This window comes from Mycteria americana, chromosome Z, assembly GCF_035582795.1.
Source record: "Mycteria americana isolate JAX WOST 10 ecotype Jacksonville Zoo and Gardens chromosome Z, USCA_MyAme_1.0, whole genome shotgun sequence".
NCBI lineage: Eukaryota > Metazoa > Chordata > Aves > Ciconiiformes > Ciconiidae > Mycteria > Mycteria americana.
The window spans coordinates 16,895,758-16,912,670 of NC_134396.1; the positions used below are offsets into that span (position 1 = coordinate 16,895,758).

General features: G+C 40.1%; 1 protein-coding gene across 1 annotated transcript in view; it reads right to left on the reverse strand.

Moving 5' to 3' along the window:
• The window catches only part of LOC142402744 (interleukin-6 receptor subunit beta-like), a 29,658-nt gene extending 13,714 nt beyond the window's left edge, over nucleotides 1-15,944 (reverse strand). Inside the window, exons 1-8 of the mRNA XM_075488531.1 lie at nucleotides 15,902-15,944; nucleotides 15,657-15,707; nucleotides 11,662-11,773; nucleotides 7,935-8,101; nucleotides 6,704-6,843; nucleotides 3,943-4,084; nucleotides 3,700-3,782; nucleotides 896-1,106 (exon numbers count right to left, since the gene is read on the reverse strand). Coding sequence (XP_075344646.1) covers nucleotides 896-1,106; nucleotides 3,700-3,782; nucleotides 3,943-4,084; nucleotides 6,704-6,843; nucleotides 7,935-8,101; nucleotides 11,662-11,773; nucleotides 15,657-15,707; nucleotides 15,902-15,944 — 949 coding nt within the window. The remainder of the gene's footprint in view (nucleotides 1-895; nucleotides 1,107-3,699; nucleotides 3,783-3,942; nucleotides 4,085-6,703; nucleotides 6,844-7,934; nucleotides 8,102-11,661; nucleotides 11,774-15,656; nucleotides 15,708-15,901) is intronic.
• Between the last annotated feature and the right edge of the window lie 969 nt (nucleotides 15,945-16,913).

Sequence of the window (16,913 nt, forward strand, 5' to 3'; positions counted from 1 at the left end):
GCATGAAGAACAGGCTGAGAGGTTCAGTAAACAAGTAGCTGTCAGTCAAAACATGGCTTGAGGTGGTAGTATATATTTCATCAGAAGAGAGCTAAAGCAGTCAAATGTAAGGGCAAAACCAAACTGTTAAGTCTTTGCAGGGCAAAGGAGAACAGAAGGTGGGGGGTGTGTGTGTTAGAAAATTCTAGAAAACCAATTAGTTGCAGCTGTCTGGAGATCAAAAAGGGTACTTGCACACTGGTTTACTTGTGCATGCTATAGCTTAATTTAAAAAAATAATCTTACTTTGGAAGAGAGAGGTTTTTCTTATATTGGAATAACTATACCTGAAGATTATAACAAATTAAACTAGCTCATATTATAGAAAAACATTGTTAAATAGTTTTAATGTTTAAATGAAAAAACTGTGTATTTAGGCATCACAAAAGCTTACATCTTCATTGGAATATAACATGTACATTCTATCCATTCCTCCTCCCACATGCCAGTAGGGACAATACTGAAATAAAGGACAGTAGCAAGTCTCTTGATAGTTACTTAGCTCAAAAACCTTAGATTTGCACATAATTCTGCAAAATTTGTTTAAACTGCTGGCATCTACTTAACTTTGAGTACACTCCATAAGCCCTTTTGATAGGTAGATCTAGCACAGTTATTTCTCTAGCTTGAGAAAACAAGAAGTGCTAAACGGAATGTTAAATTTCTTAGTCTGTTAGTTAACTTCTACAGAAATCCTTTCTTAAGAGACAATACTGACTCTCACTATGCAAAAATATCAGCCTAATGAATATTCAAGAGAATGCTTAACTCTATCCCGAAGACTGTCAAAAGGTAGCCTAGAGATTGCTCATAAAACTTCTCCACCACTCTAATAAATGAATGATAAGCTAAGTACCTGTTGCAGAGAAGTCTGGGACAATGTAGATGGCTTGTGGAGATTCTCCTGCTTTGTTATAGGCAGAAATCTTAACTGTATAATAAGCCATGGAGAGATTTAGAAGAACTTTTCTGTCCGTTAGAAAGATGTGATTTGGTGAATCCCTGCAACTGTTGGGTATTCTTTCCACATTAACATAATATCCAAGGATGTTCTCACTTTGTGTTACCTAGTAAAAGAAAAAAGATTATTATTCTATAAATGTTGTTATGTCCTGTGCAGAAAATCAAGAAGAATTAAATTGTATAAACAAAATGTCACCTTTAATGATGGGGATAAAATCATACTGTTTTAATTAGGTTATTAGGAATCAATGAAGCAAAGCATTTCCTTAAAATTAAAAGGATGCTTAAAGTGAGAGGATTTAAGCACAGGATTAAGTGTTTTGCTTAATTGAGATCTTAGTTATGTGTATCCAATTAGTAATAACAGCAGTGAAGCAGCTGTAACATTCTCTACATTTCACTGGAACATACCCCTCATAATTAGGAACTTGAAAGTTAATGAGAGGTGTTTAATTGCAATTTATGCCTCTGGGAATCTTCATCTACTAGGCTCTGTTAGGCATCTGGTCTATTTGAGGATAAATGCTAGTAATTATACTACAACTTTGGAACATGTTATATATCCATTGATACAAATTTTTAGGTGGTGATGGTTCACTTGTTATTTTACTGTACTAATCTTCATGAGAGATTGGAAAATGAGTGAAATGGAAATTACTGCAATCTAGATAGAAACTGAACTCAATACATGAAGGCCTGTGAATTCTGCAAGGATTACTTCTGATATCAAGCTTGTCTGTTATTTGTTGGCACAAAATTAATAGTGTGAAGATACCACAAAGCTGGGAGATTGGGTTATCTTAATGAAATAATTGGACACTTTTGGAGTAACATAGACAGGATGTCATTCAGTAATTTAAAAGGCAGAGACACATGTGTTGAGAGGAATTTCTGGTAAAGCTGGAAGCTCTTAAAATGGAAACAGATGTTTTTTCCCAGGATAGGGAGGGAAGAATTGGTGCCATTATTTGAAGCTCTGGTAAAGCTGCTGGGGGAATAATAGTATGGTTCTCTCACCAGGCTTTGAAACTGGAAAAGGTTTCTGTGTAGGAGAAATAATTCCTAAGATATGTGAAATATGAGGTCTACACACAAGAAGAAACTAGTAGAATTTAGCTTTCTTAGTTTAGTAAAATGAGACTAGAAAAGGCTAGCACTGCTCTATCTTGTGCAGTCCTGCAGGAGGTCCTGTGTTGTTTGCAGCCATGAAAGCAATACATGTAGCCTGGTTGGGTGTTCAGAGCTGAAGCCAGCTATTTTGTGCCTGTTGATCTGAACTGTGTAGAGGTTACTGAATGTTAGCAAAAGCAGAGGAGCTATGGCTGGCCTCTAACACCTTTAAGCTGTTCTCTTTGTTTCAGATCAGTTTAAACAAGTATGGCAGCAGAGTCAAAGATTTTTTTTTTTCCCTCTACGTTTAACATGTTAATTATTGAGTGCACTCCTGCCCTCTGCCTCTTCGAGGTTTGTTGAAGACATCTGGACTTGAACCTTATTTTGTATAACAGACTAGTGTAAATGTTATCCTGAATGAAGGTCCTAGCCCTGATACTATATTCAATATTACTTTTTTTTAACTGAAGCATTTAGTTGGAGAATAATTTCTTCTCTCAGCTTAACATTTAAATTGGCATGTATGGTCTATTGCTTTATCACAAAATGAATCATTTACTGTGCAGCTTTGCCTTCTTCTCAGGCAATAAGGGAAAAAGGGGATCTCTCATCCTAATCAGGAGATGATGTGTCCTTTTCCTCTGCTGTCTTTTCTTTCCCTTAACAAAACTGCATGGGGTAACTACAAAACTTTCCACATCTTCTGATATTTCAAAAGTCTGCCAGTTTCTGTCCTTTCTGCCAGGGCAAAACTTCTTGTCCCCTATGGCAAACTTCTTGCAGTTTGTAGACGCTCTTTCTCTCAGAATCTAGATAGAATTAATTAGTTTCCATGCAAACACCCCTAGTAACACCTTGCTCGTTGAAATTGCCTGTGGGCCCCTCAACTATACATTCAAGACTGTCAGTTGTCCATTTCTGACCAGGAGAACTTCAGCTGGTAAAACTGACTGATCTGCTGTAGTCGGTCAGCTGACAATGATTCTTGCTGCAGAAAAGGGGATGCCTCTGATCTGCAGGTTTGAATTTCAAATGTCATTATGGGAAGCATGCAGCTAGCTGCTGTTCTTGTAAGCCAGAGGCTCTTTTTCCATCCTGATTACAATGTATTAGCACTTCTGAATTAGTAAATTAGTAGCTTTACCAAGCTTTTGGTCTTGGTCTCTCAAGAATCTGAATGCTCCTTAGGAACACATGAAACACAAGGTGTGCCACTTGTATGTGCTAAAGACTTGTGAGGATCTTTCAAGGAAAGCTTAATTCTAAGAGACAAACTTGAGGCACACCAATTTTTAATGCAAGCTGGAAAGAATCTTTATTCTAGTCAATGATTCTGAGCCCAGAGATTGCCGTTTTAACAATTTTTCAAGTTTATAAATTGGTGTAGTTTTTCCTTGCTAGTTTCTAGCACCTAAAACACCACCATACAAATGCAGTGAATCCTGAAGCAAGAGTACAATATTCAATCCCTTCTGCTTATACAGTGTAGTCTCAATACAATGATAAAGTGTATTTTTTCCTATAAGGTAATAAATTAATAGCACGGACATAACAGAAGGTACCCAAACTCAGAGTGAACATTACCTCCCACTTCAGAAGAACACTTCTTCTGCCTGGAGAGATTTCTGTAGTTGCATTATATGATATTCTTGGCTTGTTCATGAGTTCTGGTAAACGTGGAAAAAGGTGGAGACATGCACTAGTGAATCAGTTTGATCTTCATATTTTCAACAGTATCTGACAATGCTATTTCATATGATACAAGATTTGTAAAAGGCTTTTACATTCATGCTTATTCCCAGTAGGACAAAACTATATTTCACTTACTGTGAGGGACCAAAATCTCTTTACTCCAAACGCAAACACAGTGGAGACCATCCTTGGCTATGCATCTGAGCTGAACAATGTATGAAGACATAGGATTTAAATTCAAAATGGTGACATTGACAGCATTGCTTTCTACAGGCACCTAAAAACAAAAGTTGTTTAATTTATGTGGCAGCAAAACCCATAATCTTATTTTAACTGTTTGCTCAGCCAAGGACACATCTTCTGACTGCTGCTGAAAGTAGGGGTTCCTATCATCAAAGATGAATTACTACACATTTTAGCCAATGTCTTTTCATTCTTTCAAGGCAATACCCTCTTTTTCATGAACTTGTTCTGCTCAGTCAGGACATGTAAGCAACAGTTTAGGTCTAAATATTGCTTTTAAAATCAATTAGGCATTATATATACACCGAAAAATAATCACTTAACTCTGAGCCTTGTTGGCATTCTGAAGAACAAGATGTCAAGGTCAAATTAAATATTAAAAAAAAAAAATTCCCTTATTCTCAAATGTTACAGTATGTCTAAATAGATCCATGTGACTGATGTGGTAAGGAGCATGGCTGGAGTGAATGTGTGGCTGCCTATGCCTTAGCACCACAGAAGTAATGTGCATCTGCAGCTGATGATGGCACTGGAGCTCCAGTGACTATACAGGGAATGGAGACTGTCTGGAAACAGACACCATCTGTTTCTAAGGAAATCCCTAAGCTGAAAACTGTGGGAGAAAATATGACAGAAAACTGTTGCTATATGCTTGAACTATTTTACACTCTTCCCCAGACATCCATTGGTGGCCGCTATTGGAGCACAGTATCCTGCATCAAATGGACCTTTTCGTCTGATCAGTTCTAGGTGTTATGATGTTTTTGGTCGAAGTGCTTTGCAGATTGAAATATTTGTTTTAGGATTTGTCTGCTGTGAAGTTTTGTTTTCTTAATCATATATATTTCCTAAAAAAAAAAAACCAAACCCAAAACAAAACAAAACCTCACCCAATATTAGGTGACCAGCTCTTGTCTTTGGTTTTCTGCAGTGTTTTCTTTTTTATTAAAGTTAATTAATTAACTTTGTGTACTTTTGCTAATAAAACTAGCTTGGTCACAAAAAAACCCCACAACACACAATATTATGGAAAGACTCCAAATCTCCTACAGAACAAGAGGGAAGTGAAATGGATTTAAGACCCAGGTGTTAAATTACATTACATGTACATTAATCCTACTCTTGATAAACACTATTTCTCAGCTAGCTTTATATATCCTCTGTGCTTGTATGCCCACACTCACCCTTTCCCTCCAGTCCCATCTGTAAATGCAGCCTACATTCATGTGATTATGAAGAGTTTACAGCCTAAGTTCACAGGATCAGCTGGGACATGGGAGATAATGAAGATACATGCCCTGTAGTCTTTCAGTACTTGGCCACTCTCATCACCCAGTGTTGCTGTCTCCACCAGTCCTTCACATTACTAACTTGAATCTCCTATCTCCCCTGTCTCCAGAATCTGTAGGATGTGCATTTTTACTGCTCTTAACTCTCTGTTTTTCCACATGCTGCGTACCAGACTGTCTGCACGTGGTTATCTATTGCACTACAGGGTGGAGTAGGCTTGGGTATCCGGCTCTCCTAGAATGGTCTAGGACATTGTATGTCAATGAACAAGGGGACCCTTCCAAGACTTTCACATTCTTTGTACCAAGATGAAACCTTTCCTACATAGGCCTCTCATAGTACTCCTTCTGAAGTGGCTAAACAAAGTGCAGCCAGCTACGAGAGAAATGGAAAAAATATCATAGGTCTTCTGATATAAAGGGAAGAACATGGGAGATTCTAGTGGTACAAAAGAAGCAAAGAGACTCCTAGGACAGCAGAGATGCCCAAGAAGTGGGAACAGTTGCTTTTTTAGACCGTTTTCTTCTTGGGATCCTGTTCTACCTGATAAACACATATTCTTCATCCAACCACAGATAACAGAGCTTGAAAAACAATTTCAGGGACTCTGTGATAAAAATCATGTGTATGTGCAGGCCTGCTGGCGAAGCCTTTGCATGATATGCTGGATGGCAAGGGGCAGGATAAGCAGCCATTGCTGCTGCATGCAGATCCTACTGAAATTATGACTGTTTTTCCACCTCTTTCTTAGTCCCTTTAGTTTTAGGTACTGTGCTCTTGCTGCACCATATTCTTACTATAGTGCATCCTAAAATGCACCTGGAACTGACCTTGTATCACAGAGAAATTATTTATCTTCTTGACAAAAAAGTAAATCTGGAGAACTGATACAAAACAGAACTGTGTAAGGTGTGAATTGTTACCTTAAAAATCACAGCAACTTGATCTCTAATCTTTGAAAATTTAATCATACCAGCAAAAAGAGTAATATTGCCCATCACTTAAACTGTAATCTGATTTGAATTTGTATGGCATCTCTGATATCCTCTTCAGCTTTTGCTTTGCGGATGGTTGTAGTGTCTCATTGACGGGTTAATGAACCAGCTGACATGCCATTCTGGTTTTTTCTGTATAAAACTATTAATCTTTCTTTCCCAAACATCTGAGGATCTGTTAGAACAAAATTGAGAGACCTTTGTGAGATTTGCCTGCAAATTGCCTGCATGCTGTGGCTCCTTGCTATCCATGTTGTGCGTGCTCTTCAGTAGCATCCTGTTGATGTCCTGCCGTACGTGCTACGTACTGCTGAGCTGACAGTAAGGCATCTCATGTTCTCAAGTGATTGTCATCTGGAAGTACTTACCAGAGTCCATTGAGTAGATTCTACGAGTGCCTCTCTGTATCTCAGCTCGTATGATGTAGGAGTTGCAGGCAGGTCCCACTTTATTATCAGTTGGTTTGTGATCTGATGAGCATTTATGTTAGATGGTGTCAAGCACTTTCCTAAAATGGGGAACATGCAGCTGTTATAAATGCAAAAGAAGCAGGAAAGCTTTGGTAGTTAAGTCTGTCAGGTGCGGTTTATAAAAAATAAAATACTTGGCACAGAATACTGAACACTGAAAGACTTGAAAAAGACTGGAAATAAATAATTACTAAATCTTTATGGTATCAACAAAACAGGGTTGTTCCTCTTGCCTTTCTTTTGTGAATGCTTCTACTGATTTCAGGAAAACCCTTTTTCTACACAGGTGCTATTCTGAGTGAATCTGAAAGGCAAAATCAAAATGTCAAGAGTACCTATAATCGCGAATTGTATAAAAAATTTCCGGAATGTCTTCCAATTTCAGCAACTGTGTTTAGCTATATAAGTGCAAACACGTTTTTGTCTTTCCTTCCAATAAACACAAGGTGGCCAAAAGCCTCCAGAGGAGATCATAGTGATAATTTGGGTTGTACTGGTAGTGCCCCCCAGCAGTGAGAAGCACTGTTTTTTCTTGGACCATGATTACTCTGAGAAGGGAAAGTTTTGGGAAGCTCTTAAAGTTATCTCACTGATCAGATACTGTAGGAATCTTTAAATAAACATCCAAAGGACATAGTCAATAGGATTTCTTTTTTCATATCTCCCCTGCAGCACTGTGTAATGGGTCAGTGGCCTTTGAAAAGAGCTGAACTTTGAAAAGGTTTCTCAAAATGCTAATACTCTATAACGAGGATTCCTTAAGTTCATGGTACTGAGTCAACCTGCTCTTTGTTCAACCAATAAAGAAGTTCAGAAAACCATCAAAGAGAGCATAGGAAGCTGGTTAAGTAGTGTACACAAATATCACTATATATTTTTCTGGATATGACTATTTTATAGTCTAGCAAACAATTTAAAGTAAAACCCTTCTCCCACAAAAGCTGATAGACTTCTGCTATTAATGTCAGTAAAGATTTCATCCAAGGAAGCCAAACTGTAGCTTAGCTCTCTGAATCACTAAAATAACAAGTGTATATTGAGAGTTACAATTTTGGAAATAATCTTTAAGAAAATGTTACCACTGCTTCAGCTGGGCACTGCAGTAACACAACTCATGAAGACACTGTACCTGCTTCGCTTGGTGTAACTGAGATGTTCTTTCCTTTCACGCAGCTGTCATGGGCATAATTCACTGCTATCCAAATAGATGCAGATCGCTTCATGTAGAGATTCTTTCGTTCTATTGTGATGGAAGATGATGATGTGTTTCGTTGAAAAAGTTTTCGTATTCTGTCCCTTTGGAGAAAAGGAAGCAGAATGAAAACCAAACATTTTATTGGTTTATAGTTTCCTCCCCCTGCCCCAGAAAGCATCATTACAGCAACTGATAGTTTCCTAGGTATCTATATACAAAATTGAGCATCTCGAAATCTTGAAGGTGAGGCCTGAGCAGCTTGAAACAGCAAGTGTAATTCCAGTACCCTAGTAACGTTAGCAAATTTAAATATGCAAATCCTTGTTCTGTGGTGGAGAACTGTTAAATTCCTTAAGGCATGCATGATACAAGACAAAATCCATATCGCCTTCTTTTGTACTTACAGTTGGATATAGAGAGCATTTAGAAGGCATAAATTTAGGTTAGAAATTACTTCATGAAGTCTACTTGCCACCTACCATAGGGGCACCTAAATTCCTTTCAAACAGTAAAATTTCCCAGTTACCTGAATCTAAATAACCACAAAGGTATGAAAAACCTCTTACGAGTTATATGCTTGTATCTGACTTTTGCTCCTGCAAAGCATCAGAGTTTGAAAGAGATGTTTAAATGCCACTTCAGTCCTCAGCTCTGTAGACTTCTCCTGGTATATCTACTGCACACAGCACAAAGTCCAAGAGGTTTAAGGCCTTACACAGGAGGCTGTTTCTGTTCTGCCTAGGTATTTTTTTCCCATCTCTCTCTCTCATTTACCCTCTGCTACACACAGGACAGATTTTTTCATGGTTAAAGCTGTGCCAGTTCAATGTTCTTAAAGAAATGGGCCGGCATACTAATTGCCTACCTACATATTTCAAGTATTAAATGTGCTGATCATGATACAATATTTAATAACTGAATAAAACCACTTGAAGGTTCCCTGGTCGTCTTCTTCAGACTAGTTGTGAACCAGCCATCAATATTTCAAAGCATGATTTCAAATGCTTGGTTGGAACTTCTCTGTGGGAGTGTTTTTCTTTAATCCTTTTCTTCCTGACAACTAAATCATAAGGAGCAAAGATAAGGAACAATTTCAATGTCAAACTGATGTTACTTGCAGAAAGGGGTGATGTCCTCTTCTAGGCAAGCAAAAAGCCCTTTCAAACGTTTGTTTTCCTTTTAACCCAATAAAAAAGGAGAAAGGAAGTTTTTCTTTAAAACCACTGAGTTGAAGCCTAGGAGACTGAGGTTCAAGTCTTGGCTCTGGCTTGGGAAAATCAACATCTCTGTGAGGCAATTGCCTCCTTCCCTCACCCACCTCTTCTTTCACTCTTTTTTTCTGCCTTCTCTGTTCATAACATCAACCATGCAGCCAAGGAAGAGCACAGTCTGATTTTGGCTGACTCTAAGAGCAGCTAGCTTACAAATCCTTCACCTGACAGCATCTCTACAGAAGTAGAGCCATTTCATAGGTGCTTCTCCCCTTCCAAGAAACTGTGGCTCCTGGAAGACCCAAGAGGCAAGACGGCAAATGCAGTGGGGTTTGGTGCTTACTGCAAGTCAGCACCTGTTGCTACCTCCACTGGGAAAATATTGAAGGTGATGGGGGGAGTAACCTCAGCCCTGAGGTGGTTGCTTTGCTCCTCTGCAATGTGCAGATCACCCTGGGGAATTTCCCAGTGTAGTGACATTTCCTTAGCTTTAGCAGATACTCCTAACCACAGCTCTTTTTTAATGCAGAGTGGTGGGTTATGTTGCAAAATAAACAGCAATGAGTATCAGAATTTGCCAATGGCATGCAGTGTTGTACCCTGTGTGCCCCATGATATGGTCTCATGGCAAAGATTATGTCTTCTGATCTCACTTCTCTCTTTCTAAACATACCCTTAATCTCATGGGAGATCCCAAATATGTAGATATAAAATGAGGAAAATCCATTTTGTTATGCAGGTACTGAGACAGAAACCTGTTGGTTTTGTTTGTTTTTTTTTTTTAACAAACCAGTGGGCAGCTGTTGCTTTAATCTGCCTATCTGCATTTTACCTGGCTTCCTTGTTTTAGCTTTCTTGAAAAAGGCGCAACTGAAGATACCCATATTTTAAGGTAATTAGTTTCAGATTAACCCTACAAGTTCATTCCATCTATTAAACCAATACTTGATAATTCAGAATTGCAAGAATATACTTAAAAATCTACTTTTCTTATGTGCCACATCTGACATCTCCTTGGATACATGGTGTAACATAATATATGATGTATAATACAATTCTGGGTTTTTTTTTTACTTTGAATGCATATTGAATATTCAATAAAAGTCAATAGATGCAAATAAAAGTAACTGATTAAGGTGATCTTTGGCAACAGTGTTTCAAACTGTGTTGGAGGCAAGGAAAGATGTATAATGACTCTTTGTATTGATTTTGCATAGCAAGGTTTTGGTAGTGGCAGAGGCTACAGGGGTGGCTTCTGTGAGAAGCTGCTAGAAGCATCTCCTATGTTTGACAGTGCCAGTCCCAACCAGCTCCAAGATGGACCCGCCGCTGGCCAAGGCCAAGCCCATCAGTGGTGGTGGTAGCGCCTCTGGGATAACATATTTAAGAAGGGTGAAAAAAGTCTGCACAATTGCAGCCAGAGAAAGGAGTGAGAATATGTGAGAGAAACAACCCTGCAAACACCAAGGCCAGTGGAGAAGGAGGGGGAGGAGGTGCTCCAGGCACCGGAGCAGAGATTGCCCTGCAGCCTGTGGTGAAGACCATGGTGAGGCAGGCTGTCCCCCTGCAGCCCACAGTGGTCCACTGTGGAGCAAATATCCACCTGCAGCCCATGGAGGACCCCATGCTGGAGCAGGTGGATGTGCCCTGAAGGAGGCTGTGACCCTGTGCGAAGCTGGCACTGGAGCAGGCTCCTGGCAGGACCTGTGACCCCGTGGGAGGCCCACGCTGGAGCAGTCTGTTCCTGAAGGACTGCACCCTGTGGAAGGGACCCACACTGGAGCAGTTCATGATGGACTTTAGCCCGTGGGAAAGACTGATGTTGGAGCAGTTCGTGGAGGACTGTCTCCCGTGCGAGGGACCACATGCTGGAGCAGGGGAAGAGTGTGAGGAGTCCTCCCTCTGAGGAGGAAGGAGCGGCAGAGACAACATGTGATGAACTGACCACAACCCTCATTGCCCGTCCCCCTGTGCTGCTCGTGGAGAGGAAATAGAGAAATTGGGAGTGAAGTTGAGCCCAGTAAGAAGGAGGGGTGGAGGGAAGGTGTTTTTAAGATTTGTTTTTTCTTATTATCCTACTCTGATTTGATTGGAAATAAATTAAATTAATTTTTTCCCCAAGACGAGTCTGGTTTGCCCATGATGGTAATTGCTGAGTGATCTCTCCCTGTCCTTATCTTGACCCACAAGCCTCTTGTTATATTTTCTCTCCGCTGTCCAACCGAGGAGGGGGAGTGACAGAGCAGCTTTGGTGGGCACCTGGCATCCACATTCTTACCAAGCTCTTACCAAATCAACAGGTATTGATGAGATGTGAAGAAAGGTTTCAATCAGTATTGTGTAACAACCTACATCGTGATGAAATATGTTGGAGCAAAACTCTGGCAGATAGGAATCATGCTGAACAGCAATGACAGCCTTTTGTTTCCTGAGATGACTTTTAGACTTACCATTTTAAGAATATGGTATAATTAATCGTATTCGGAGCACTGGGTACTGGCAACCAGGTACAGGTTAGATCCTCACTTAATTCTTTGTAGCATACCAATTCATTGTCCCAATCTGCAAGATGAAAACACGTGGACTGGAAAAGACCCATCACAGGCAACTGTTTACCATTAACTGGTGCGAGGTGACTATGAGAAGCAAAACCAAATACAAAACAAGCTATACCCTTTTGTGCAACAAAAGAAGAACTAGCTGTCTGAGTCCTTATGCCATGTTTACTCTCAAGGCAAGTAGTTCACTAATGCTTACAAGGGACAAAGACATTTAGAAAGATTAAACTTTTTCAGTCTTAATGTTTCCAAGTAAAACCTAGTTTCCCTACATAAAGGTAGAAAAGGATAATTCTTACGGTGTTTTAGGATGCCATTACCAGCTGTTACGCACCCAACAACAGAGAGCTGAAATGCTTGCTATGGTGTTTCCTACAGCTTTGGTATCGTTACACCTTTGAACTGTGTTTCTCTCCTGTAATAATAGTGACATCTTGCTTGCTGCTTGCCTCTGCACTTATGTAAAGCTTAAATCTTTGGGGTTTGTTTTTTTTTTTTAATTCTGAATGAAAATTCTTCTATACTTCTGGAAACACTACTGCATTTTTTGGCACAAAAATTGCAGAAACAAATTGCATATATTCAAGGAAGCATTACTAGCTTTTGGCCCTCTGCTTTGAGGAAAGCTGTTGCAAAGTAATCTACTTAAACCAGATGATAAAATTACTGTGAACCTCTGCCCAAAGAGATCTTAGATCTTTATCTACCAGCTCTGCTCTCGTTTCACACCATTCTCATCTGACAGACAGTGCCTGTCTTGCCACTGTGTTTCTGGAAGCGCCCAATTGTTTGCTGAAATCTGTACACAGCATTCATTTCTGGTGGGTTACGCTGGATCTGGGGAGCAAATCCCTTCCCTGGGGGAGTCACTGTGCCTTGGGAACCCTGGAGAGCCAGGAGCATCTGCTTTGCATGGGAGAGAAGCACTGTTCACCAGTGGGATTATAAGATGGAGTTGGCAACAGCTCTGGCTGGAGCAGCTTACTGACTGTTAAACACAAATTTATAGACATTTTTGAAAGTATAGGCCAGAACTGACTGCACGCACCCTTGTGAAACATCTTGGAAATTAATGCTGTGCAATTTAAGTTCTGGAAAAAAAGGAGAGATGGACTGCATTTTAGTAACACCAAGGGCCAACGTGATGTTTCCATAACTTCCAACTGGCAAGAATTACTGTGCAGTTTCTTGCAAAGCATTATACACTGCAGCATAGGGCTAATTGTCAACAGTAGAACTGATTGACCTGACTCCAGAATTACTCCAAAACCATCAATCATCCGTATCTGGAGTTCAGAATAATGGACTATTGCTGGAGAAAAACAATATGCCACTTATACTACCAGCTTCATAAAGATCACATTATAAAGCAGGAGGAGCATAAGTTTATGTACAAAATGACTCGTGCTTAATTTTTGGAAAGAAAAATATGGGGGTTTTTTGCAACTGAACATATACATTTTTCTGCTGAAGGGAAATTAAGCACTGATGACATTCTTAAAGGAACTCATTTTTAGTCTCTAGTGGTTAAGCTTATTTCAGTATTTCAAAAATCTCTTATCAGAAATGGTAGTGATAAAATATGACTGTTCTCCTTTTGCTTTGTGTCTTACTGTCTGAACTATTAGTTCAGAAGAATCAGCCACGATGTCTCAAAGTACCACCCACACTTTTAAAAAGAGAACCAGAAATTTTTTTTTTCTCTTCATAAAAGTAGATAAGGATCTCAACAGGTACAGGATACTGAAGGTGATAAAAATGAGTTTTTCCTGATGAGTAGAGTCACATGTTCTTTATATCTGTTAGGTTTAATGAGTTGCCAATAGGTCTATCAATCTTGAATAAGAAATGTTTTGCTTTTTGTAAGTAAATATGCATATCTCTGGAGTTGGTGTTACAGCATAGTTATGGTATCTCATAGCCTAGGTTATGAGATAAAAGAGCAGTCATCCTCTTTTCTTCATTCAGAGCCATTTCTTCCTACAACCTGAGTTACTTGAGTATGCTCGGTATTCTTTTCATAATTTGGATGGCAGCTGTATTTTTAAATTAAAAGTTGATTTGGACCAAAAAGTGTGTCAGATGAGTATAGCTCAGACTTTAATACCCTCACCCTATGACACTTCCTTTCTCCTCCTAAAAGAAACGTGCTTTTCTAATAAAGTTTAGGTATGTGCGGCTTCCTTTTGGGAAGGGGGAGATCAGGTCTTCCTTGTTTCTACAGCAATGTGAACAATTATTGACTTCTTCGCTTTTGTAGTCTGACCACCAAACCAAATCTTGGCCACCTCACCCATGGACATGGTGCTCTAACAACTGGGGAAAGCAGCAACTGCTCTCACATTCTTGTCCTCTTTTACTTTGAATTAAGCTTTTCATTTACTTGGTGTTTCTTTGTTGTTGTTGATGTCTTAAAGAAACACTTGAAAACAAAACCTTTTTGGAACTGCTGTAACACTTCATGTCAGTATGTTTGTAACATACTGCTCCTGAAACTATTTGAAATAACAGTTCTGGAGAAAGTGACAAGAAGGAAACATTTTCACTCTTCTACTAAATTTCTGCTAACTTCTTCCCCAAATAATTTCTGTTAACTGAGATCCAAGTGGTAGCCACAGTGTTGCAGACCTGTCTCTGCTTATAGAAGAACAGAGGGTTGTATTGTTCCTCATGCTCTCAGTCTTACAAAAAACCTCTAGCTTTCTCTGTGAGATGATGGTATTAGAACAGACAAGGAAAAACCAGTAGATTTTATGTGTGAAAATAAGAGTATTAGCTCAACTAACTCCCCACTGCACCACCGTGCTGCCAATATACTGAAGTTCTGTGTTACTTCTTGCAGATGAACATGATGAATGTTACACCCCGGTTTTTTTCACTTGTCCTATTTGTGGGTATTAGTGTCCACATACACATTAAATTTTATCCTAGTGCTTTTTTGTTTTACTGTACGGCTTCCCCTTAAAGAACATGCATATTATTAGTTCTTCCCAGCCCTAGAATATTACTAGTCCTGTACCATGACTGTGCTCCAAGAGCTATGCAAAGAAAGAAAGAAAATCTCCTCTGTTCTAAAACATCACAAGCCAGTTCCTTCTTAAAAAATAAAAAAGCAGCTTAATTTTTTCACTGTAGAAGTTTTTGCCGTTCTTCTTGTGTACCTGGTGTTTGCCATAATGCTTTAGTAGAATTTAGTCTGATTGGCTACTAGCAAGGACTAGAAAATTATCTGTGGCTAATTTCAGGAAAATATAGTCCTCCTGATGACGTCTGACGCGGTGCCACCGTGTACTCAAAAACCTGTCTTCTCTGCTGTGGCTCTTGGCACGCAGGACATTTCTGCCTGCAGTGAATCCAGCACGAAGCACATCAGATGACCAGCAGCTGCCGTGTAATAACCTCTACTGAAATGCGCTGGACAGGTCCTTTTCGCCATTAACAGTAATTTTTCAGTTAACTGCAAAGCATAAATCACTGTCACACATAAACACTACAGAGCCTATTATCTTTTGAAATCACAGTAGCTCGTCCAGAGACTACGCGCTAGACAGGATCTGTTCGCAGCTCGTCGATTCCCTCTACGGAGCCGCAAAAGCTCCACCACACACAGACGCACCTGTCGACGCTCCCTTGGGCGGTTTTTCCCCTCAGAAAGCTGCCGACGCTGCCCGTGAGGTAACTCGCACCCCGCCCGCCGCCTGCGGGCAGCGCGCGCCGCTCCCGGCACCCCACGGGCGGGGCGCGGGGCGGGGGCCGGGCCGCAGGTGCTGCGCGCCAAAGAGCCCCGCGCCGGTGCCACACCGAAATCGTTCCGACTGGCGGGTCTCCTGAGCAGGGGCGTTCGTCTGTGCCATTGGGTAGGTATTACGTGAGAAATATTTACCCACCTGAGAGCTGCTGGCAAAATGGAAAGTCCCAGTTTATGCAGTTGCAGGAGTCTGGGGAATAAAAAGGAATCGTTTAACAAGACAGCCGTAAAAGAAACAGGAGAAAATGTTACCGGCTGTCGTTTCTCCTACCCACAGCACTTAATTAGGTCGTGATTTTGGTCATACAGCCTTGTCTTTGAGTAACGTTAAAAATTTTTGCTATTTATAAACAGTAGTAAGTTATGCAGCAAATGAAAACTCACCTGTTGCAAATAAAAAGATAGCTGCGAGCAGAGAGTTCTTCATCTTCTCTGCAAAGAAGCATAATGATTACCATCAACATTACGCTGTCTGCAGTCTTTTTCACACTTCCTCTTCAAACTTCCTATTCATTCCACTGCCTGTACTGTTACTGGCTGAACACAAGTAATAGGTTTATTAATGACGATGTGAGGGACACTTGAGCTCTAGGTTATTAGTTGTACTTAGGAAATCCTAACAACCTTTCTGAAAAAGAGAAACTTTCCCCCTTGGTGTTTGTACGAAGGCACAGTGAGATTCTTAACGGTGTCTGGGATACCAGCAGTGCAAACCGAATTAAGCTTACATAGGTACTGCAAACTCCTTTGAAAATCCTAGCCTAAATGTCAATGTGAATTTGAGGTATTGATATCAACACAAAGTAAGTCAAGGTGTTTGACTTACTCTAATACGAATGCTTCGATACTGTAGAAATAATAGCAGCAGCAGACCCTGCCTGTCTTCACCTTCTGACTTCTTCCCCCATTCAAAGTGATTTCACCACTGCGAAGGCACTGTATCGACATTGTTGGTACCCACACTGGGAGGCCTAATGTAGACAAAAATCACCATAGCTGTAAATCAGGTGTGACTATAAACTCCACATCCATTAATTCTGGCCAGAGAACTTTTAAAACAACTCTGGGCACAGAAGCCACCAGAGCCACCATAGCTGTTGGTGCTAAAGCAGTAAAGGGAAATTTTCAGAAAATTTCACTACTGTGGGAAATTTCCCTTCTGGGCTTAGATAGCTGCAATCAGAGACTGGATTCAGACCTACCTGGTGATAGGCAAATTATTAACTTATCATGGCAACTGTGGCATATTTCAGGTTGAGTATTGAATAGCAAAAAAAATTCTGTTTAAAATGAATCACTGTCTTAAAGAGAGAGCGTTACAGGCATGCTTCTGAGCCTGGTCTACAGTGGGAGTGGGTGACTAATGCACCAACTATATCTTATCAGATTTTCTGAA